General features: G+C 35.8%; 1 protein-coding gene across 1 annotated transcript; it reads left to right on the top strand.

Moving 5' to 3' along the window:
• The first annotated feature begins 4,601 nt into the window (after positions 1–4,601).
• LOC108672021 (C-type lectin lectoxin-Enh4-like) lies at positions 4,602–7,635 on the top strand. Its single transcript, XM_018159634.1, has 4 exons — positions 4,602–4,671; positions 5,502–5,660; positions 6,103–6,267; positions 7,436–7,635. Exons 1-4 carry the CDS (start codon positions 4,602–4,604, stop codon positions 7,633–7,635), a joined length of 594 nt encoding a protein of 197 aa, XP_018015123.1.
• Positions 7,636–25,893: the final 18,258 nt, after the last annotated feature.

Raw genomic sequence — 25,893 nt, 5'->3', positions numbered from 1 at the left:
ATTTAAACTCCAGGCCAATGGCCGAGCCAATGGTCGAGACGAGTCAGTTGGGTCAGGAGTCGGAAACACTCATTCTTAAGTGCGATTGGATAGTTAGTTAACTTAGGAAATAGAAAGCAGTTGTTACGCAATGGAATTTATGGAAAGTATTTTTGCAGAAAAAAATACTTAATTTGTGTGCAAGTTATACAGTAAGATTTTGAAGACGCGACCTTTGCGTAATTTCTTGTTAAAATTGGTTATAAAACGATTAATTATATATTTGTTTTGCACATTGGCGAAAATATTATCAAAATTACTTTGCTTAGAACGTGAACTCATTAAGACCTCGAATTCATAACATTATTTCTAACTAAAACATGCACAACTAATATACCAAACCACGTACTCGAAAAACGAGGTTAGTCGAGAGCCACCTTCGAAATTATTTACCTACTTAATTGCATTGAAATCTATTCTATCGTTCGTTTTCTCATGCACACACGTACAAATCGCACAATATCGTTAACAAATGCGCATTAGGAATCTATAATATAACAATAAGCGGTAAATTAATATGTGCAAAAGGAACGATTCACACACAAAATCACCGCATTTCAGTCTGAAAATTGTGTTCCTTTTTTAGAAAGCGTTTTGAGATGTGTTTAGGAAGCCAGTGTTGTTTCAGTGACATTGAAGCTAGAAATAAAAAAAATATAACTCAGTACTCACTGCAGTGAGTGACAGCTAGAGAGCGTATTTTCTCGTCGACGAAAACTTGAGGTCACGGACAGACGGACGGACAGACAGACAGACAGACAGACGGACATGGCGAGCACAATAGTGCATTTTGTACGAGTGCGAGCTGTTGACGTTCAGAACACGCGATATGTTCTTCTCCGGCGTGCTCTGCTTGGTCAGTTTGGCGAGCAGTTTTATCGCAGTTCAGGGGAGCGCAATGGCGCTCTTCACAATCGGCATATGACGATAATATTGGATGGAGTAAAAAAAGTATATGAATGTATGAATTCGAAACGACCATTTTCAATCACCACAATGTATACATAGACTTATATTCATTTAAAGTCTACGTGCGTAAAATATTTCATATCAGCAAACTGGCAAAGCAGAGCACGCATGAGAAGAACATACCGCGCAGTTCAGGCGAGAGCGTCATTAGCGCAGTTCAGGGGAGCGCAATGACGCTCTTCACCGACGCAAGGATTGCTCAGAATTGTAGCACGTCTTGGAGGCACCGAGGGCATGTGAGTATGAATCCTAGAGCGAATGAGCTAAGTCGTATATAAGAATGGTTTGCATGCTTTTGCCGCTAGAGCATTGAAAATGAAGACGAGGAGATTAATCTCGTAAGCAGAGATGCAAGCGGGTTGTGGATACTAAGTTGGACAATTTTAAAACTTGGAGAGATTATTTACAATGAAAATTTTTTCAAAGAAAATCACGGTTAGAAAATATCAGATGCATACAAGGATGTTGTGTTCTAAACTAATATTAAATGTCATATCTTCCTTCAACAATGTATTCAAATTATACAAAATAATTTCTACCGCAGCTAAAAAATAAGTTGCATTCCGGATTTAAAACAACTGTTCAGAATTGTTGAATAATAAACGAATGTTTATTATTGGTTCAGCTGCGCAAAAATTACGTTTTGCGTTTAAGTCTGCTAGCGATTTGCTGGTGGTCCGGAAGAGTGCCGGTCCAGAGAGTTATTATCTTGGGTTATTTGGAATTACAAATTTAAATTTTTACTTAACCTTTTTATGAAGTCATGAGGAGCGCACGGCAAGTTGAAATGCGCATTAACGAAAATGAGTTTGATTATATATGGCAGCTTAGCATTGTAACGATAATTTAAAAAAAATTAACTTCGAGAAATGATGATCAAGTTTTCGTTAACAATTCGCGTGAACTTCTCCGTGCTGGTATCAAATTACCAATCCCGTACCTTATTTGCGCATCAAACGAGTGTAATTATTCAGATGTTAACCTCCACTTGCGCTTTGAATTATCGCGCTTTTTTTACAGACGCTCTTATTTACACACTAGGCAAAACTACACAAAGTTATATTTAGGTTGATAATAACTCTCCACATGAACATAAATTGAAGCGATTAGCGAAAATTAGTTCTCTTTTCAATGCCGTATTGACCCATTAAAGAGCTCGTTAGAAAATAATGAATGAAAAATTGCTGCCATTGTACGAAAATCGTCCGTAAATGTAACTTTGAATGGTTGTCAATAAAAAATGTATTCTTCAGATCGAAAAGTGAACAAAAAGTGAGAGAGAGCCATTTAGCATAAAAATTGCGTTCAATGAGAGAGAAAAATAAAGTCAAGTTACCATTGAATGCATTTGTTACATGTAAGATAGAATTGATGGCACCATTTTTCAGTTCCGATGTTGCACGGATTGAAGCGCTGTAGTCTTGCATTTTGCAGTTAGGAGCTGCGCGGGAAACACACATTCTAATAACAGTTAGATATAATTTTTGTAAGTATTGTTATTTGTAGTTTCCTTCTTTGAGTCATTGTAATGTTAAACGTAATGTAACAAGTAAATTGAGTTGTACGTAGAAACGACCATTATTAATCGCTACAATTTATAAACAGACTTACATTAATTTATTTTTAGAAATAATTGAACAAAATATTTCATAGAATACAAATACAAACATAGAACATGATATCTAACATCAACACGGAAGAACTCGTATTCCAAACCACGTACTCGACAAACCATGTTAGTCGACAGTACCTTCAAAATTATTTAACTACTTGAATTGAAACCAATTCTATCATTCGTTTCTCATGCACACACGTACCAGCCGCACAATATATTTAATAAATGCGCTCTAAGAATCTATAATATAACAATAAGCGGTAAACTAATATATACAAAACGAATAATATATACACAGAAGCACCACATTTCAGACTGGAAATCATGTTCCTTTATTGGGAAGCGTTTTGGGAAGGCAGTGTTTTTAGGGACATTGAAGCTATAAATAAAAAAAATTGACATTCAGAAGTAATAATTAAAATAAAAAATTATCTTATTTAAAAATTGTCTTATCATAATTATCTTTTCATAATTATTATAAAATTATCTTTTCATAATTATAATTATCACCCAAACGTTCATGCAATTCAAAGCAGATCTGGAACTAGTACGAGTGAGAGCTGTCGACGTTCAGAACATGCGGCATGTTCTTCTCCGGCGTGCTCTGCTTGGCCAGTTTGGCTAGCAGTTTTAGCGCAGTTCAGGCGAGCTCAATGTATAAATTCGAAACGACCATTTTTAATTACGGCAATGTATACATAGAATTATATACATTTGAAGTCTACTTACATAAAATATGTCATAAGGAAACTCTAAGGAAACTTTGATCTCAATCTTCCATTACAACTAATTTCAGAAATACCTGTTAAAATACAAATACCCATTTGCTTGCATATATTTTTATTGCAATAATCTTTCATCACAGACTTTTGAGCGAACTTAAATTTTGCCAAGTCACAAGCATATTTCAGCACCCATGTAGAGCTAATTAGCAGTGTATTGACTAACAGAATTGGGCGTATCCAAGTAAACAATGATAAGGCTCATCGATCACTGAAACGTGAGGAATAAAGCTCCTGGCCGCTGATCAAGACGAGCAGTCGGTTTCAGGAGTCGAAAGGGATCACCGTAACGAGTCAGTTGCTACGAGTCGGGAGCGATGATTTACAGACGTCGTCATGTTGAACTTGATGAAATAGCGAAACATGTCCAAGTACATTCATACCTTGACAATTAACTGTGTTATATCTTTTTGTCTGACCATCAATTAAAATAAATTGAACTCATATTCAATTGAAATTGAATTGTTTGCAGGATTTTGAATACGCGACTTTTCCTTAATTTATTACTGACATCGGTTCCTGCAAAACAATCGTATATAATTGTAAAAAAATTGCACGTAAAATAAGAATGCACATTTTTTAGATCAGCTGAGTAAAACACTGTATTTTGAATATATATACGCCAACATCAAGAATGAAATTTTTATATTCAGAACAGAATTTCTAACTAGAAAATTTAATAAACGTTTCCTGGAAGTTGGTTATTTGAACTTAACTACGAGAAATTAAAACTGACTATAATTTGTTTGTGCATGACACAGACGCACCAGCTTCAAATAAATTAGGAAATGTACTCCTAGAACCTAAAATTTATCAATAGGTGGAAAGAAAAATGATGGAATAAAAAAAAATTCATGTACTCGTAATAAAGCCCTGCAGATTAGTGTGGAAATTAGCTCCCTCTATTGTGAAGCGTTTGGAGAGTACTTGGGAAGCCAGTGTAATTTCCGGAACCTTTGATATGAACGCCTTGAAGCTCGTAATTAAAAGAACCGCAACCCTAACGCTGAAAATTAATAACGTTTTAATTTAATATTGCAGGAATCGTTCAATAATTTATTTTATGCAATTTAAAGCTGATCTAGAAAAAGTACCAGGGAGAGTTGTTGAAGTTCAGAACACGCGGTATGTTCTTCTCCGGCGTGCTCTGCTTGGCCAGTTTGGCGAGCAGTTTTAGCGCAGTTCAGGGGAGCCCAATGACGCTCTTCACCGACGCAAAGATCACGGGGGATTGTACCACATCTACCTTGGAGGCACCAAGCGCATGTGAGTAACTAAAAACTGCCTTTATAAATTTGCAAAAAAATTATATTGGTTGTTACATTCGTAACTTATAAAGTAAATATTCCTAGGAGTAATTAATTCATTCATTACTGACTGGAGCTACGAAATTGAGCTGTCTGTGGATCGTGATATAGGGACATAGAGAATTAGACTAAAGTCTAATGATGCGTATATCCCCGTCCTTAACATATATTTTGGAACAACTTTCCCTTGATTAGGAGGGAAAATTTCAAAAATCACACAGCTTGTTAGCTATTAGTTATATTTTTTTAGTTGTATTGATACGCGGTGGATTACTGCGAAATGTCCGACGACGCGAGGTGATTTTGCGAAGACATATTATCAAAATGGTAATAGCACGTGGTAATACGGTAATAGTTATACATTGCTGCAGAGCAGGAATGTTCCTACGGCGAAATACAGGCGAAATTCTGTTCATGCACGTTTTTCGATGCCAAGAATCGGTTTTAAAATTAATTAATATTTGAAATAAACTGGTGCATAACTCTTGGTATAACTTAGTGAATTTGCCTTACTTCCTGTAAAACATAAACCGAATATATATGTGACGATGTGATCTTTGAGCCAGCAAATGAACTATATTCCAAAGAGTATTTTTGTGCGCCATGAAACGAAATTTGCCTCCACAATTTCAAGTAAGGCAGGCCAGCGAAAGAGATTGCCATGTTGCATATAAAAAATGTTTTTAGATGTTAAATTTGTATATAAAAAATGTTAAATTAACTTCAAGCAAGCATTTTTTTGTACGAAAAAAAACACAATGATCCAGCTGTTTGTGCTTGCTGCCTCAGGCGTGTGCCGGAATCGGTGCTTCGTGGACACGCAGTGCCTGGCGGTGTCCATCACTCAGGCGGCCTCCGTGTCCAAGTGTCACTTCAGCAGCAGCGCCTCGGTGCTCACCACCGTACTCATCACAAACCCAGCATTCATCACTTTCACGAAGAAAAGAGGTATCTTTATATGCCTATTATGCAATTTTTGTTACGGTATTCTTTCAGGAGAGCCGTTATAGTATTAAGGCAGGATAAAATATGCCAAATTTGAACATGCCTTCGTACATAATGTTGCTTAATACAGAGAATTGTGAAAAATAACGCAATTTTTTCTAAATACATTATAAAATAGAATACAAACCTCGAGTAAACTTATCTGTCATAACATTGCAGAGCTCCAACCGGTTTTGGCGTGTGGAATTGTGGTATTGTCAAACCAGTCACCATATATTCTACTTATAAACGATTTGCCCTCAATAGTCTACAATTAAGGCATTTGAATGCATTACCGCTTCAAATTCCATTCCAGAGATGAATTAGGCCCCAGCATTGGTAACATTGGATATTTTTGGTGGAAATGTTTATATTCTTTGCTAACAATTTCTTTATTTCCCGTCAGATGCGTGTATGCCAGGCTTTGAAGCTGTGGGCGGATTCTGCTACTTTTTCTCTGCCGATAAAGTCGACTTTACTACGGCTAAAAGTTCGTGCCCATCGGGCAGCGTGCTCGCCTATCCATCCTCTGCTACCCAAATGGCTGATCTCGTGGCTTACCTCAAATGCAGTGAGTCATTAACAGGCGGTTCAATTGTTCTTTCTAGGTTCAAAGTGAACGTAAAGTCGAGGATTTGCATTGAAACGTTTACTCCAGTCAATCAGTTTCTTAAACAGTGTTTGGTTTCAGGCATTTGTTTCAGATCCTTGAAAATGTGCATTTGCAATCATATAACGGCTGCCACACTACTTCAAGATTTAGGCATTTTTGTTTCGTAATTGGCTTTTGTGAAATAATTAGAGAGCTGTTTTAGTTGAGAAGTTTATTTAAAGGTAAATCGGCGCTCATGGAAACTGCATTACGACTTTTCAATAATGTTTTCAGAAACAAAAAATGAAAAAAATGTGACATGAATAATTATGAATTTCAGGGACAGGGTTATGAAATCACAAGATTTTTATTCGGTTCAGTTTTAACGCATTTAAAAAGATTAAAAAGACTAGCGTGAGAAAGACTTAATTTCCTGCATATAGGATCAAAAGTTGAGCTGCATATAAGCTTGTAATTTATCATCTTCACCAGATAGAGGTAAAAATATGATAAAATGAACATTTTTGGGTTCATTCTGCAAGCAGCGAGTAGACTGTAGTATTGCAGACTAGTAAACAGTGCAATATACAAGATTATTGTCATTCAATTACTCAGTTTTTTGTGGGTATCGCTTTACATTTTTCGTTAGCCAATTAATTAACTCAGTCATTCGTGCTTCTCACGAAGTCACTCACTCAGTTTGCGAGCTGAACTCAAATCAATCGGGATTCCGCAATTTGTTTTCTTTGAAGGTCATGAATCGATGACTGCTCTGAGGACATGGGTGTGTATGGGGCAAGGTTAATTAAAAGGAGCTGTACATGTCATGGCATCTCATTTGAATGATAAGGCAATATTGAAAAAAATGTGCACTCCTATAAATGAATGGCCACGGATGGTTCTAGGCTTGACGGATGCATTATCTTACGAATAGATTATTTGAAGCTCGTATGCAGTTTTGTATTTTTTTCCACATCCCTCTTACATTCGCCAATGCATTTGTCTTATATAATTGATTGATTTTAATCGAATTGAACGATATCAAATCCGGTATTCTATCCCAAATTTAATAAAATTGTATGCTCAATAAATGCACGCTTCCATTAAATATATGAATATGACTTATTGGGTGCGTGTTTCTTCACAGACAAGTCTGGAATGAGCGACTGGTGGGTCGATTTGACTCTGAATGCGGGGAAGTGGCTCTGGAGTGACGGAACGGCAACCACTGGAGCAAATTTGGGAAACTCTGATGATGGAGCATGCGCCAGACTCTATGCTAACTACGAGCTAAATGACAAACCGTGCTCGAACACTTTCCGTTTCATTTGCCAGTACAAGGTGTGAGCTTGTGAGCTTGAGTTCTCCTCTGTACTTATTGCACTGGTGAAACTAATTGCTCGGCATTCCGCTCGTGCATATATTACAACAGGTAAATTATCCCGCTCCATGAATTTCGAATGAAACAGTCACATGAAAATCCTTGTAAACGTAATAGATTAACTCACTTAACTGCAATTGTAATTTAGAAAATTAGAGAATGTCGAGAAGAACCAATCTAATTTCTTTGACGAAGAAATATTTAAAATGACAGTAAAAACATATATCCCGTCTACAAACCCGATGGCTTGGATTTGAACGAGTTCAACGTTAAAATCAGAACCACGTCAGAAATCCTGTTTAAATGTTCGAACTGTGCAAATAAACAGTAATGTATTGACTACGGTCATAAAATCCGTTTTAAATATTCAAAACACACAAATTAACGGGAGTTCCTCTTCTTATGTTCGAACTATCTACAATTGACAACAGTGCGCGAACAGCTTAAAATACAAGTAATATATTTTTCAAAGTAAAAAATTCGGTTTTAGTTTTCCGACTGAACTTATTATCAGTAGAGAATTGCCTATAAAGTCGAAAAGTCAGCTACCTATTCTGTACCATCGTTCAAACAGAACAAATTACATTGAATGAGCTCTTGAAAGTCGGCCATTCTGTACCAATGTTTGAACTGAAAAATTTACCAGATGTGCATTATCTAATATAAAATGTTTTCATGCTCAATCTGCACAAATAAGCAGTAGTGCATGTTCAAACTGCTGAAATGAACTGCAGTGAATATTTACCACTATCCAAATAAAGAGTCGTGCATTGCTTAAACAGCATAAGTTTCCTGCACTGTGCAGTTTAACACGTTGACTCCAATTGCTTTATCTTGTACCATTATTTCATTTTTTTGTACTATTATGAAACATGGTTGCCAGATGGTCTTTTTTTCCGGATAACCGTGATTTACTTTTTTTCAATTAAATATATAGCGGTTTCAGCGTTTAGTAGGCCGTAGGCCTGTCGCCGTTTCTTAACATCGCAGAACATTCACAGCATTTTGCGGTCTCGAACTCGCAACTCACCCGGCCTCTTTGCCTATTCTGACCAGAAACTGGCGCACAGAGCTGGGATCGAACCCGTGCCTCTCTGCGCCAATCTTGGTACTCTGAACTGTAACCACTGAGCCACCCTGCCTTTTGCGTTGGCCGGCTGAAATTTACGATAGGGGTACTCCCTAATTAAATAAAACAAATACGAATTGAAATTTTTACAACGGAGCCTATAAATATACCAGTATACAAAGTATTTGTATACTGGTATATTTGTATACAAGTATACAAATATACCAGACTGCCATGATTGTGTCTCACCAATGATTGTCATGATTGCCTCTCACCAAAGATACAAAAAATAAAACAACGGAGAGAAAACACGTCATGACAACCTAATGATTATGCAAAGTGATCTTACTAAAACTTTGCGTAAGCACGATTTTAGCACATGTCACTGAATGTTCTATCAAACGCTTATGGCTACATTGATCTGTCTGATTTTTGGTGGAGAGATGCAAAAAACGTAGGGAACAAATCCTGACCTTCCAATTTTTTTTAACTCTATTACTTTTTGAGTTACAGTCATTCAAAGTTGAGTGTCGTTTATTTTGGGACACCCTGTATATTGAGTTATACGCCTTTTTTATTCGCGGCCATCTGGCAACGCTGCATTATGTACCACAACGTCCTAGATGGAGAAATACACTTCGTGTGCGCATATGTCAACGTGTTAAATTGCACAAGTTACCTGTTGAGGATTGTTTAAACTGCACAAAAACATGCAGTTCATAGTATAAACTGCACAAAATCCCGCAGTGCATTGCTTAAACTACGCATATTATTTCCAGCAGTGCGTGTTTTTACTTTACAAATGACTTGCCGTATATTGTTTACCTACACGAATAACCTGCAGTGAATGCTTAACTTCACGAATGACCTGCTGTGCATGCTTAACATCACGAATAACATGCAGTGCATTGGTACAAATAACCTGCAGTTCAAGTTTAACTTCACAAAAATAACCTACAGTGCATTATTTAACGTCACGAATAACCTGCAGTGAAATGTTTAACTTGAAAAATTATCTATTGTGCATTGTTTAACTTCACAAATAGCCTGCAATGCATTGTTTATCTTCACAAATAACCTGCAGCGCACTGTTTATCTTCACAAATAACCTGCAGTGCATTGGTTGACTTCAGAAATAACATGCAAGGCATAGTTTAACTTCACAAATAAACTGCAGTGCATGTTTAACTTCACAAATAACCTGCAGTGCATTGTTTTAATTCACAAATAACCTACAGTGCAATGTTTAATTTAAAAAATAACCTGTACTGCATTGTTTGACTTCACAAATAACCAGCCGGGATTGTTTGTCTCCACTAATTACCAGTAGTGCACTGTTTGAAAGACGGTTTCATACAGTTCATGATGATCCATTGCCAGCTGGACGTGTTTTACAATCTGCTATAACAAAGCACACGAAATTCAGAAGAATCTTGAACTTTGATTGAAGTGCTACACAATGATTTTTGGTGAATTAATTTAATTATGACTCGATTATCGCTTTTGTGGCTGCAATTACGACGGTGATTGCTTTGGTTGAAATTTCAACTTTTAAATTTCGAATGAAATTAAGACATTGTGTGAGTGGCCAGAAAGCAGAGTTGATCAGTGTTGGTAATATTATTAATTTATATCTGATTTTAATTATAATGGAGCATTAAAATATTTGAATAGCTAATTTAGCGGATTTATGTGAAGTTACCTACTAAGCACCCACGCACCAACATTTATATTGATCCTTATTTCCCAGAGAAAATTTAATTTTCTAAGTTTCTTGCCAATAGGCGATGCTAACTTAATGTGGTATTCTTCTACTTCTACGCAATTGACCTTCTGGAAGATATTTATAAGGTTATGTGGCAGAACGACGCTCTGATAGTACGCAATCAAGTTCCTGATTTTAAATCTGTATTCAATTACAATGATGGCTCATGGATCTGTTAATATGCATGTTTTTCGAATTTTGACAAAAATTATTTTCTTTTATAGGCTAAAATCCACAGATCAGAATTAATCAAGACAGATATTTTATTAATGTCCTCGCAATGCTTAGGCTAAACTAGTACTAACTTTACGGAGATCGTTTTAATTCCAAGAAAATATCACTGTGTGCAAATATAATAAAAGATCGAGTCACAACGTAACTGAAGTTTGACGTTTCAACCCTACTTTATGTAGTCTTATATAGAGTCGATTCGAATGATATTTGAATTTTTATAGTAATTTCCAAGTCGGCTTAAAGCAGCATCATTGTTTCTACCTTTGTTTCACATCACTCCGATACGCAGTGGACGACAAATATAGCAAACGCGGGTTGCATGATTGCATAAAAAATAAATTCGTACACTCCATGAATAAATGAATACCGGTTGAAAATAACATGTTGAATGCTTTAACTTCTGACATAGCCAGTTCCGGGTTTGCTTTGAACATTGATGATCTGAACATAGTAAAGAGGAATGGTAGCATGAACATCTTCTGCTATTATCAATTTTTATATCATAGAGCGGTGAAAATTTGCATACTACGATATAGTTTTTTATGAAATTATTCAATCTCGTTCGTTTTTTTATAATCGTAAGCACATTAAATGTTGTGGCGTTGCAATTATTGTTATCAAACCCAACCTTTTATAACTGCTTTGGAAAAAATTGCAACTGAGAGGAATTTAAGGAAACCTCCAACGAGACTAGCCGTTGTGGATTATTTATACCGGTCGACAGAAGGCACGTATTTATGTCGATCTATCGCTGATAAATGTGTCAATGAACAGCTATTAAGTTTAAATGCGGTCGGCAATTCTGTACAAAGCAATGGAGATGTTTTTGCTTTGTAAAGTGGAATTTCCGAATGACTTGGAATTGGCTCACAAATCAACATTAAATCACGTAGAAAATCGATTCGCGGCATTATTGCAGTTAAATGTTACCTGAAGCCAAAAGCTATACGACGCTTCCAACTGCCAGTTACAATAACGTACGGGTAGACTTGCTTCAAAATAATCATATAATTGAAGAAATATTGTCCGAAGTAATAACAGAAATTTTGTAATAAAAGTACTTTGATTTCACCAACGAATAAAGAACGATTATTTCGATTATTTCGCGCAGTTAAGCAAGTATTAATTCTCGCAATTATAGTTCGGCTGTTTTCCTCCTTGCTATGGGAATGTTCGAACACACGTGTAACTCACATATCGTGCGATTTTCTAAAATTCACGAAATTTTCTGGCAGACAACAACAAAATTAACGACAATAAGTTTGCACAAATTTATTTTAATTCGTGAATTGCAAAATAGTGGAACTGTCTAACGGAAGTTATTTATTAGCTTGAAGTAATTATCAGATATTCATTCCAATTCACTCATGAGCCCAATCGTAATTTTCACAACTATTTTTTAAAGGAAAATTCCGCTTAGATTATCAATTGATATCAATTTAATTTCAGTGCGGGTGAAATATCTCAATCATTACGATTATCAAGACTAATATCAACCTAATTAATTCGTACGGCTTTGACGATGAGTCAGATTCCACATCAGGAGCAATGCTCTGTGAGCGACAAATTCATTAATTGTGTGTCTGTGAAGAAGAGCTGGCAGCTGCCGTGTGAGCTTCTATTGAATTTTTTTGGCCGTCTTCTACATTTTTCTTGCTGGCTGACTTATTTCCTTTACTCAGTATGACTGCCAACTCCATTAGTGCAATTTCGTTGAGATTTTTGGATTTGTATTTCATGCATAAAAATCATAAAAAATGTACCTTTATGTCACAATGTTATTTCATCTCCATTTACCGACATCTCGTTTATGTTACTGTAAGCTCGTATTACATACGTGCAATAGATCACGTCTTAATAATCATAGTTAAAAGGCCTGTAGGCAAGCTCGTCCAGTTCTTTATAGGGTACGGACGTGCATTGCGTGTCAATCAAAACTGCGCGCGTACGTCGCGTGTCAATCACGAGTTTTCGTTCTCGTGGAATGACAACTCGCGGTTTTAGTCTTCACGCCGAACAGTGTGACATGACTCTGTTGGAGAGCGATTTTTTGATCCCTGTAATCTCTGCATACTTTTAAACAATAACTTAACCTAAATAACGCTAACAGGTTTTATCCACTCTAAATATGTGCTTTGACGAGAGTGGATGTGCAGTGCTGATGTGAGATGTACAGTGACGTTGAATTTTGTATTAAGCAATATCAGGTTAAATATAAGGCTTTCACTAAAGCATGTCCGTGACTTTTGGTCTGACTAACGTTGATGTATCACGTGCAAATCGATGTCATTCCCTGTAATCTATCGCGTGCAAATCGAGGTCATTACCAGTAATTTGGATCCAAGAATTTTACGTTTCGCTTAGCGAAAGCTGATTTATTTCTGTGATATGGAGAACTGCAGTGCCGACCGATCCGAGCAATCAGGGTAGAGCTGAGAACGAAGGTTGGCCACCAAATTGCGGTGTTTAGGATAATAATAACAGAATTCATTTCATGTAACGGGAGATCGACTAGTAAATTTAGAAATTATGTTTGTTATCATGCACTTTAATAGCATTTTTAAGTTTTTACTTCTCATTTTGTTTGGAGACGTCTAAATTCTATAGTTGTTGGCGACATAGTTTGTTCAACGAAATAGCTTGCATTTCTCATTTATATCAATCTAGCAATACATTTGCAAATAGTTGTCTGACTTACAGTATCTTAGTCTCACGAAGATAGGACATCATAACAAAAAAGCTAAAAAAAAATACTCAAGGTTAGAGCATTGGTCGTTGTGCTCATTACTGAATCTAGGACGGCATGACTAAGTTTGATAATATAAACCGCCTAGATTATAGGTCCTGTAGGTTTCAATAACTATACCTGATAGTTAATAACTTGTTTAGGACATTCATTGTGTTACGCGGCACTGTGATGATGACTAGCAAAAGAACCAAGTCACATCCTAAAAAATTATTTCCAATTGTTAAAAAAATCATATCCGCGTTAAATTCTTGCATTAATATGTTCATATTTCGTATTAATTGGAAGGAATATTTAACAAGATTGCATGTTCATTCGAAGCCCATAAAAAGTAGAAGCCACGATATATACTGCGGTACGGTCTCCATGAAATTATCTACCGCCATTTATACTTATTGATTTGCACGATAAATTGAAAACTGACTTGGTCTCTATCGTCGTCTCATAAATAAGGAAGAAGATTCTGGCCCAATGGCCGAGTCACGCTTGTCTATGGCTCTATGCGATGGGCAGGTCGCTCACATGAATAGGCTCAGTGTGTCCGATGAAGCCGCTCCAATAGCTGTGAACTTGTCCGATACAAAAACTACCATTAATTGCATTCTAAATCAATGTATTTCTTCAAATAATTCGATCATTCACGTTGAATGAGAGTAAGCAATTAGAAATTTAAAACAATTAGCACAATTGTGTAATAACTCAAAAATAATTTTTAACACAAGTATAATTCAGGAGCAGCTGAGAAAAAATTTATCCGAGCTTTAAAAATCTACGAAAATGAAGTCAGGGGAACAGTTTATGCAATTAACGCTCATATTACATAGGTCATAACATTGCCAGCCGACCACTGTGTGAGCCAAATTGGTAATAAACAATATTGTCACTAATAATTAGTATTAAACAAACCCAAGTTCTCTTCAATTACAACACTATTGTACCTTTTTAAACGAGCCAATTTATCAGGTTATTCACAGTTCAATATGTTTTTGAACAAGTTCCTCAATAATTAAAAAATATCTACGATAGGAATTGTTTGTAGCTAGGGAAGGCGGAATGTTCTTCTCCGGCGTGCTCTGCTTGGCCAGTTTGGCGAGCAGTTTCAGCGCAGTTCAGGCGAGCGCAATGACGCTCTTCACCGACGTAAAGATCGCGCAGGCTTGGACCACGTCTTACTTAGAGGCACCGAGCGCATGTAAGTCCTTTCATTTTTTGGTTTATTCTCATTAATGTATTCAGCTATTTTGTCTCTGTAAAGGAAACGTATAAGGTCAGAAACTGCATTACTAAATTTTCTAAGCATTATTATGATCAGATGGACTAAGCTTACGGTAAATTAAATTAATGTTCCTAATTTCTTTGCTAAATAACTATTATCCGTGCTAGACTGTAGCTTGAAAAACAGGAAAATATTTCATTCTCAATAATGTTCAACCGAAAGCAGTGAATATTATGAAATAACTGTCTATATTTCACTTCTGCGATTTATCTACACGTTTTTTCTCAAATATTATTATATTATTGAGTGAACGCTGCTATTTGAATACAAGCTGTAAATTGAAAGTTGTCTCTGAATTTCAACAAAATATACGCCCGAGATATATTTTAATGATATTGGACCTGGAATTTAAAAAAACGACATTCAAATTGTTTTACGACTTTTTTTGTAACTTGAACAATTCACAACTGAAGAAATCAATTAACATGGTGGTACACAAACTAATGTAATTTAGAATTTAAAAATACCTGTACGTTCTCCATTGATTTCGTTTACTACTAAAATACATGACTTGGAGTTCGTATCTTGGGGGCTATACTGGGATCAGCTTAGATCTGAATAATGTTGTATTATTTAGTTTAGGCTCTATCGTTTTCTGTACCTGATATGAGCGGCATCAAAGCTGCTGACAACCAAGGTTTTGCAGCGGCGAAAAGCTTAAATAAATAAAACGAGCTCGCTTCACTTCAAATTGAAAATTCGCCAGAAACTGAATACAATATATTCTCTGATTGGCTGGAGAATGACATATTTTTTTTTATTTTGTATAAACTTGACTTTCGATTCAGCCATCAAAATGACTGAGCGAATCCACTATAAAGTGCAGAAATATTCTATACACAATTGATTTGATAATATCAGTTCCCGGCCAGTCCTGAACACCAGCATTAGAGAATTTTTAATAAATTTATAAAGCGCCCTTTACACTACTGCTTAAGAATTTATTTGATTATTCCAAGCGTTCCCAAAGACACATCAGAGAAAATAAAAGAAAATAAATAAATAAATAAATAAAAGAAAAAGAAATAGCCCCCACATCAGAGAAAATAAAATAAAACAAATTAACCGGGTGGCTAATTTGAGCAGTAGTCAACATTCTTGCTCTCTCCATATGAACAAGCGAATTATCCAGCTGTTTGTGGTTACTGCCTCAGGCGTGTGCCGGAATCGGTGCTTCGTGGACACGCGGTGCCTGGCGGTGTCCATCACTCAGGCGGCCTCCGTGTCCAAGTGTTACTTCAGCAGCAGCGCCTCGGTGCTCACCAACTTACTCATCACGGACTCGGCCTTCATCACATTCATGAAGAATAAAGGTATTTCAAATTTCTAATATAATACTCATGAATCACTTTCTCAAGCCAATTGCATATGTTTGGTAACGTTTCAAGTTAGGCAAGATTGAATACAGTATAAAGCGCGTATGGACCGAATATAATGTGGATAATTTACGAAACATATCATAAATTTAAAAATAATTAACTTCATTCAAGACTTTATGATTGCACACAAAAAGGAACTCTGAACAGCGGACATATATTAACTCTCGCTATCAATTGTGTGTACCTAAAATAAACGAATAAACACTTGCTAATTATGATAATGTATTGGAGCGTAGGATATTCAGTTGAAATTATAATCTATATTTCAATTATTTTTACTCACCTCTTGCCTTCAGTATGCAAGCCCGGCTTCGAAGTGGTGGGCAGCTTCTGCCACTTCTTCTCTACCAGTCCTGCTGATTTTTCTACGGCAAAAAGCTCGTGCCCAGTGGGTAGCGTGCTCGCCTACCCGTCCTCTGCTGCCCAACAAGCTGATCTTGCGGCCTACATCTTTGGCAGTGAGACTTGTTTTTGTGTTATAAGCAAAAAGTTTCACAGTATCGTACCTTTCGGGAATCTGTTAGTTGAATTTTTCACCAAATATGTTTCTCACAGAGCTCCCTCGTTTTTGGTTTCGGTTACAACCCAATAGCTGAAACCGATAGGGCTCGAAGCACTACATGTAACACATACCGAATAGTTTAAAATATTTCGCTCGGTGATGTATGTGCGTAGTACTGTTGCGTATCCAAGCAGTTGCTCGTAGCCAGAACTGTTCTCTGACTGTTATTAAACTTTCTTGGCGCGGTTGTGTCTCAAATTTTCTGATTGGCTGGATACGGTCACGTTCATTTTGGAGCATGCATGGCAGACGTGAAGAAGTTTGCTAGATCAGAACATGGTGCATTCACATGTTTCTGGCATAGTTCAAATAATATTACAACCGAAATTTTTTCTAAATAACATCTGTGTCGGGGCTTTATTACTCAAAAGCGATGCCTGTCTACGAACAAAACATTATTCAATGACAAAGCTCTCGTGGAAAAGATGAGTCTTGATGATAACAAAACAAATACTATTTTGCTAATACCACAAGGTATATATTATATGGCATGGTACCAACCATTATAGTGTCTCGTATATACAACCGACAAAAAATTTTCTAACCAAATATATCAAGGATATATTCACGAATTGAATCCAACCTAATATTATATTCTAATATCCGATGGACGTTTGGAATCAGTAAGTTCCCATTCCTAAATGTAGTAACGTACAGTATGTTGATGACTTGGTAACGTATATTGATGATTTATTAACATACGTTGATTAGATGGCGTTTTAATCCACAGAGAATGCAGGGTCATGGGGCTGGTACGTGGATCTGACTCTGTCTGGAGGCAAGTGGCTCTGGGGCGACGGCACAGAAACAACAGCCCCGGGCTTATATAACAACACTAGAGACTCCTGTGCCAGAGTGTATGTGTACGCCAGTAACATACACGCGCTTCGACCAGAAGACATAACGTGTTCCTCTCCGTTTGCTTACATTTGCCAGTACCGATTTTAAATGCTTCGTAAGAATCAGCCAGAGCAAGAATTTTTAACGAAAAAAGTTGTGTTCGTTTAGTTTGAGTTCATCGCATAACATATCGTTTTTGATCTTCAGATCAAGTGTCATTTCGTCACGAACAAATTAAATAAATTATATGTTTTGTGTATTTAAAAAATCACAATCACCAAAAAATCATAAGCATCACATTATAGCTTTTGACTCCCATTGAACGACTGCTGAGCACCAGTAACTTCGAAATACGCAGATAACCAACAAGCTTTTATTTACTTTCCTGGAGCTGATTTGTCTCCTTGATGATTTGGAAGGCAAACTTTAACAAAATGGAATATTTAAACACATAATCATTCCATGAAAATTGCTTGAGGGATGCTTCAGGATGAGTCAGATCCTAATGAGGCGGTCTTCAAGAACAAGCTTTGGAGAATAGACTTTCACAACAGCCGCCTCTCAGCTTCAATAAAGCCATGCCTTTCCTTCTCTCTAGAAGGTAATAAAAGAAATTATTTGAGCGAAGAACATCCATCAACACCGTCGATGATTATTCCTGTTAGCGCGTTTCAGTAATCTTCAAATAACATTTGAATGCTTGGCGAACATACAAGAACAGCCGGGATAACTCTACGATCAAACGCTTACAAATAATTTCACTTTTCTAAAATGCGTGTCGGGCATTCATAATAGTTGAACCAGCAAGCATTTCAAGAAAGGTGCATTTCAATAGTTTATTATGATTTCAAACAGTGACTGATATTTATATTTTCATTATTTGCACAATTAACATTTACATCCACTTGATGAAGACTTTATTATACTGTATTACTAGAATAATTGATTGATTTCATCATATACTGGTAGTGAGTGTCATGATTATTTTGCATAGTGGCGATCCAGACTTCGTTTAGAGAAATAAGGATACGGTCTGATCGATGATCTTTGGCTTAATATTCTGATTTATGTCTTATAGTGGTGAAATTGTTATTTGGAAATTTCGGTTATTACTATTTTGATCTCATTTGGGAAGTTATCCGATCAAAGAAATATTCCAGCAGCTTAAATAAAAAAAAAACAGATTCCTACAAAGAAATTTTTGATTGCCTTCACAAACTCTGCCATGCATATACTTTTTTTTCTCCATCAGTATTTTGATACTAAACAATTACTTAGTTTTGCTCAAGGAATTTGGAATTAGCAACAAACTCAACCTAGCCGTGTTTTCATTCTACTCGACCTTCCGAAATACTACCTCAGCGGCCAATTCACGTGCAGAAAATGGATTCTCGACTCATCATCACAAGAACCTGAAATTTAAATCGAAAATTTGTCACTAGTATTCATTAAATAATATGGTGAAAGTTTGTCGTTTTGTGTGTATTCCTCTGCCTGAAGTTTGGTTTGAAATCATGCCCCGGAAATATATTTGCACATAGCTTTGCAAGCGCCTATCTTTGATACCTATCCACCAATGTAACCTGGGGCAAATAACACATACCAAATAATCCGAGAATACTGCGAGATTTAAAAACATCTCTATTGCCCGATCCCCCATAAAGATTGATCAATCAATCATTCGGCATTAATGGGTCACATAAACCATGATTGAATACTAAAAAAGATTCAACAAAATATAACAAAATAATCAATTTTACCAGGAGAAATATGAACAATTTGTTCGGGTTAGAAAAATATCGAAATAGTACGTAAGAATTTGCGTCTATGGTTATGCTAATTGACAACCATTTAGTTCTGCAGTTCTTTTTGGGACTATCTTGTCATATAATAAACAAGTTTCCGAATAGAATCTTCATTGTTTCTCATGGATGTGACATAAATTCGTGCTCGTGGTTAAAAATCCCCATTTTCATCTATGAGAAATTGGATTTTGAAATGGCAATGATGTTGCAATTCCAACTGCGAAATCACGACAAGGATATTCCACATGTTAGTGCAATTACACATGCATCGAACCTTGCTGACCTTTTGTTGACAACGCATCGTGGACGTTGAAATACTTAATTTTTTAATAGTAATTAATAAAAATTTCCAAAATTTCAATCCATGTGAATGTACAAGAAAAAAAATTAAAATAATTCCTCATGTTAAGAATATGATACATTAATTTCGATCTGTTGTATTCAATTTATTTTTTGCAACAAATAAGGGTTAAAAAAGATCTGAAAGCTACCGATTTTTATCCAATTTGTGAAATCCTCATTAATAGATGTTTATTCACTTGGATTATTCCATTATGTGTAAAGTGAAATAACCTTGGTAAATACTATTATTCACTTCCATTATGAGTGCTCACGACCAATGCTCAGTAACTTTTAATGCAAAATTCGCCTAACTTATTTAGTGCACGAGTAAATTCCAAGGTAAGTATTTGAACTAATAGCTAATTTTCCATTTACTACCGAGTTTTCAGGCAGGGTACTGAGAAAAAAAGAGTTCGGTAAAATATACGAAATTAACAGCATTTGCGGATTATGACCGCATATACTGTATATGATTTTGAGCAGTCTCATATGGTTTGATGATAATAAATTTTCAAAGAGAATTTGCACCGAAATTATCCGTCAAAACACGTTAGCTTTTTTCAATGATGGAATCGCATGTCGAATTATACAAAAAACCGAGAGAAATAGGAACGAAACCTTTACAGCCTATTTACTAAAAAGTATAACTCAGTATTCACTGCAGTGGGTGACAGAGAGCGTATTTTCTCGTGGACGAAAAAGTAAAGTCACGGACGGACAGACAGACAGACGGACGGACGGACGGACATGACGAGCACAATAGCTCATTTTTTCCATAAATGAGAAAATGTGCTATAAATAAATTTCACGAGCATATACATAAAACATTAAACAAGCTCAGTAAATGTATGACTTTTTCTCAGTATTTCATGCAGAACTGAAAACGCTTTATATATAAGATCAAATCTGTGTGTGCAATTTATTTCACTGCGAAAGTCAGCAAAGCAAGCGCAAAAACAACACAGTGGACATATTCATATGATAATGGTGCTCGGTAAACTTACTTCTCTAAAATTTCTGCTAGCGTATTATCGTAAAGTGCAATGTCGCTCTGCATTAATCTCAGTGTTTTCCAGAAATGCACTGTTTTTGTTTGAAACTGAGTACAGTTCATTTTTATCGATTGAAGTAGAGAAAATTAGGAGGATGACTGAAAAGTTTTAAGTGGCTACCAGTGCCTCACTGCAAACTTTTTATTGCTCTGATTGTATATTCGTGCATTTCGAAAGTGTCTAACATGCAACCACTGTCGTGTAAAGGAAATCAAGGCTAATGGAGTGACATGCACATCAACAATTTTACTATAAGATAGCAGAATAAGCTTATTTAAACACCAGTGGTTAATGACCAGAGAAATCATTGATTTAAATTTTCAGGATCGAACAATATTCTTCAGTGGACGTTGGTTGATAAAAATTCAGGTTCAAGGAAGTAATTTAATTTATTAACGACGTTTCGAACGTCGGAATTTCGGAATTATTTTCGCGGTTCCAAATTTTCGTGTTGTATCTATTTACGTGTATCATGTACCTATTTCCGCCAAAATTTCAGTATTCAATGCTTCCTATAACTTGAAAATGAATGATGTCACATTCGAAACGTCGTTAATAAATTAAATTACTTCCTTGAACCTGAATTTTTATCAACCAACGTCCACTGAAGAATATTGTTCGATCCTTAAAATTTAAATCAATGATTTCTCTGGTCATTAACCACTCGTGTTTAAATCAACAATTTTGGTAAACAAATGAGATCAAAGATGGTCGGTGACCAGAAAAATAATACCGAATTTACTTACTAAATAATCGCGCAGAAATACCTTCGTCTTTCTCAATATAGTTATACTTCTGGTACAACAAGCCATCAGTTGAAAATAAAAGTACAATATAAAATTGATGGTATAAACAATTTAGATGAAAATATTACCATTTTCGATGCTACTTAATTCGCGAAGAATTCGAATGGGTGACATTAAGAGATCTTTCGAAGTTCAAAGATCCGTCGATGACTCTTTCAATGAAGAGGAAAAAAGTTTCCACTGCCTAGTAAGAAGTCCAAACCTCAATCTCAGTGACTTCCAAAATATGTTTATCGTACGAGTGGTTCCGGTATTTGTATACAGCGACATAACGTGAGCAGATGGGAGGCGATAACTCGTATTCCAGCCACTTGGTGCTCCCAACGGCCGGAGGACCGCCATAGGTGCCCACCACAGTGAAGGCGCTGAAGTCTCCAGCGGTGGCAGGTTCGTTGATGCCAACCAGAACCTAGTAGCGTGGCATGGAACGTTTACATTCTGACAATGATTATGCAACATACTCTAGAAATGTATCAATATTTCAGGAGATATAAACATAATCAAAAAGCGTTAGTAACATTTAGGCCTTTTTATAGTTAATCCGTTAAATAGTTTTCTATTTTATTTGGAAATAATTTGTACAAATTAGGTATAAGAATATGCATAGTTACCTGAAGTCCAACAATTTTTTCTTTCGTCATACTAAAAAAAATTTTTTTTAATCGTGAAAGTGTTACGTCATACCTAAAATTGACTGTTTAGTGAAACATTTTAGTATATTTTTGAAAGGAGTTTCACGAATCAAAATCAATTCGACTATCTATAATGAATATAATCCCAGCCCTAATATAACTTGCTAGCGTACATATACATATAATGAGTCACTGCGGGATCCGTATCTACAATTAATAATTAACTAAGTTATCCTCTCATCATCAAGTTGAACACATATCAAGCGCATTGATAAATATAATGATCTACAATTATTAGTTCAATGATGTTTTCGCCTTAATATCTGCAAATCGAATGTTCATTTAAAGAGCATATTAGTTCCCGATAGTTCTTCTAAAGGTATAATAGTTCCGATAGTTCTTTTAAAGGTATAATATTTGCCGATAGTTCATTTACAAGTTGAACTGGGTTTTACCTGAACATCTATGAATCGAGGAGCGTGCAGCGGAAGCAGTGCGAACGGTAGAACGCGAACATTTTCTACCTGCAGACAACTCGTCAAGTCGATAAGAATCCAAGGCTGGTCGTAAGCTACGTTGGTGCGTGAGTGGTAGTATGTCGACATGTTTCCATCGACGACATGTGTCGGGTAACTGGGATAGAGACCAAATAATAACGCCTCATTTCGACTTTATGAACAATAACATTAAACAATACATGAGAGAATGTGTATTAAAAACAATAAAAAAAATATGAAACCAATTTTGTTTGAGAGCATAGTTGCGATTTGAAGGTAGGAAAACAAGAGCCTGAAAATTGGCAAATAACTACAAACATCCAGGAGTAAACAAAATAACAATCATGTAATCAGAGGGTGATAATGAATTGACGAGGATAAAAAGATGGTGAGGTAAATGAGTGAAATTAAGTCTCATTTGAATGGATGGGGAAGAAATTGAAATGATTTTCCGTGGATAAAACCAACGCCTGTCCATTGTATTTAGTGAAAATGTATAAAGTAAATATATTTGCAGATGAATATTTATACTGTTAAAATAACTTACTCATAAATTGGCGAATATTCTGGCCTATTCCACAGATTTTTCAGCGCACAAAATGCGGCAATTACGTCTATGAAAAAGCCATATTTGTCTGATACGGAGGGACGTTTGTTTGAACACACTGAAGCATCAGTATACCAAAAATTTGCCACCGTGTTTATATAATAAAATTGAGAACGAGAAGCCGCACATACGTACTTTAATTATAGCTTACTATTTGGCATAATTCGGCGCTGCCTTCACGGGTCTGCCTCGCGCCCGTTCGAAGCTGCCGCGCCCGCCCAGAGGCGCGAAGCTTGCGATGCCAGAGAGAGCGGCGCGCGTCCCGGTGGGGTAAACAGTGCACACGCCTGAGATCAAAATGTTAAATTATTCTTTCATTAATAAATTAGTATTTCATATTTATAATAATTTTCATCATAATTTTCGCTAAATTATTCTTTCATAATTATAATAACTTTCTTCATAATTTTAGTTAAATTATTCTTTCATTAATAAGATTATGATATTTTCTCAAATGAATGCTCTCGATATTACAGACTAAATCTTCCGATCGTATTTTGTCATTAAGCTTTTGCATATGAATTTATGGTATTATTTAAAAATATGATAATATTTTATGGAAAAGGGATTTAAATTCTCCCCTTAAGTAGATACATAAGAAAAAACGATAAATCTGAATGTGTAATACCATGAAATAATTTGCCATGTACAATTTTATATAAAATGAATATAATATAGAATTTCTATAAAATTATTATATGAAATGTATATAATGTAAAACATATTTTACATTTCGAATATTTTATTCTGAAACTATGGCAGGCTGAACCAAATTAAGAAAATTAGCAGGAAAGTTTTTTATAATCAGGAGACGGGTTTACTTAAGCGAGTTAATTATTTGGATTTACAAGGCAACTTATTTGGTTGAAGGGTTTTGAAAAAATGAAATTTTAGAGCAGTTGTGAGTTACACTATAATAAATTTTCAGCTTCATATCTCATCACAAATTTGAGAGATGAACCATTTACACATTAAAAACATAATTAAACTTCGTTCGCAATGACTGCATAAAGATTTGTGTTTTAGTTACCAGACATTCTACTTCGAATGCAAAATATTTCAACCAAACAAAAAATTTTAAATATCTCCACCCCTCTCTATAAAAACAAGAAGTGAAGTTAATTGAAGAGAAGTGTTGTAAAAATCGTCTTCATCCATTCACACACCGTTTTCGAAGTAGAAGAAGTCGCAGTTGTTTGTGCCGCAGTAAATCCCGCACTTGAGTTCGTCTTCAACACTCACGGTCCTGGACGGACATGAGCTCAACGCGCAATTGGTTCCTTTGCTCTCGGTGATCCAGGGAACAGCGCAAGCCTTGGTCGTGTGGTGAAATAGCAGTGCAAGCTGAACGAACTTCATGGTGAACTTTTACGCAGAATTAAACCAGATCCTGTTGAATGTTCACTTATAGTGAGTAACCGGATGAAGTGTTTTGAGTTTAGTGGATGAATTTTGTGATCTGCACAATCTTCATTCGGTACATAAATAAATATTTGAGTATGTATCTTACGATTTACACCTAATTATTACCTACTTCCATTATCTTTCATTTTACACTTAAGGGACATTGTACATTTTTGCATATTAACCAGAATAAAATATAATTTAGCTGGTGTATTGACTCGCTTAAACAATTTACAGAGAGTAAGTTGCTATGTAAGCATATGGTTTCTGACAGATTGTAAATACAATATAAGTTTAGAATAAACTTTTTGGAAGTTTTTTCTCTGTTCAGACCACCCCTACAACCCTGCGGGCAATAGCGAACCTTGCAAAGTTGCGTATTCCAGCTTACCTTGAATAGGACTAACGACCGGCCGCTGACGAACGTGGTTTACAAATGAGAATGCGGCGGGTTTACCCGGTGCGCAACTTATTGATGAATCGATGCGTCATTATACTTTAGATGCTTTTGTGACTATGAGGTATAGCCAAGGTCATTACTAGGGAAAACTGAGTTCATAACTGAAATGGATTACCAGCCAGAAATCCGTTATCAAAAGCAATAGAATTGTGTTCTCAACATCACACTAAAAGGTTAAAGACCTGTTTATGATGTTGGAAAAAGCCATATCTTCATAATTCTTTTACACATTGCCGTGCAATTTCATATCACACCGTAAAGTCAATGAGTACAGAGCATAACTTACTGTAAGATTAAATCTAATGAAATTCAACCTCCTGAATTCATTTTCTTGTCTGCATATTCATTGCAAAGCAAAAACGAGCATCAACCGTTCATTTCATGATTACAGAATATTTAACGGATCAAGTTTTGTTGAAATTCAACACCACAGCTCAAGTAACTGGAAAGATTATGAACCGTAAAGTGGAATGAGAAAACACATGTTCATAGCATCAGCATAAGATAAAGATACATACTGCAGTTTTTCCAGCTGAAAATTTTGAAGGTTATATAATCTGTTAAATTACTTCCGGCCCGCCAAAAAATTTGTCATTTACTGTCTCTATGTTTTATTTCCTCCAGCTACTGCTTGTCTAGTAGAAAATCTACTTACACATTAAACTAATATTGGAATTTTTATTTAATTTTTCAACTCAAATACCTAACGAAAGTCCATAATAGCGGAGGCATTTCAGATATTTAAAAA

Source organism: Hyalella azteca, unplaced genomic scaffold, assembly GCF_000764305.2.
Source record: "Hyalella azteca isolate HAZT.00-mixed unplaced genomic scaffold, Hazt_2.0.2 contig1862, whole genome shotgun sequence".
In the NCBI taxonomy this organism is placed as follows: Eukaryota; Metazoa; Arthropoda; class Malacostraca; order Amphipoda; family Hyalellidae; genus Hyalella; species Hyalella azteca.
The sequence above is the reverse complement of the archived record's forward strand: the minus strand, read 5'-3'. Positions and strand labels throughout refer to the sequence as shown.

What these genes read in the sequence shown, in the direction of transcription:
- LOC108672021 (XM_018159634.1), top strand. Translation starts at nt 4,602, where the DNA reads ATGACGCTCTTCACCGACGCAAAGATCACGGGGGATTGTACCACATCT. An exon ending in CTTGGAGGCACCAAGCGCAT is followed by an intron (nt 4,672 to 5,501) that starts GTGAGTAACTAA and finishes TTGCTGCCTCAG; the next exon opens with GCGTGTGCCGGAATCGGTGC. An exon ending in CACTTTCACGAAGAAAAGAG is followed by an intron (nt 5,661 to 6,102) that starts GTATCTTTATAT and finishes ATTTCCCGTCAG; the next exon opens with ATGCGTGTATGCCAGGCTTT.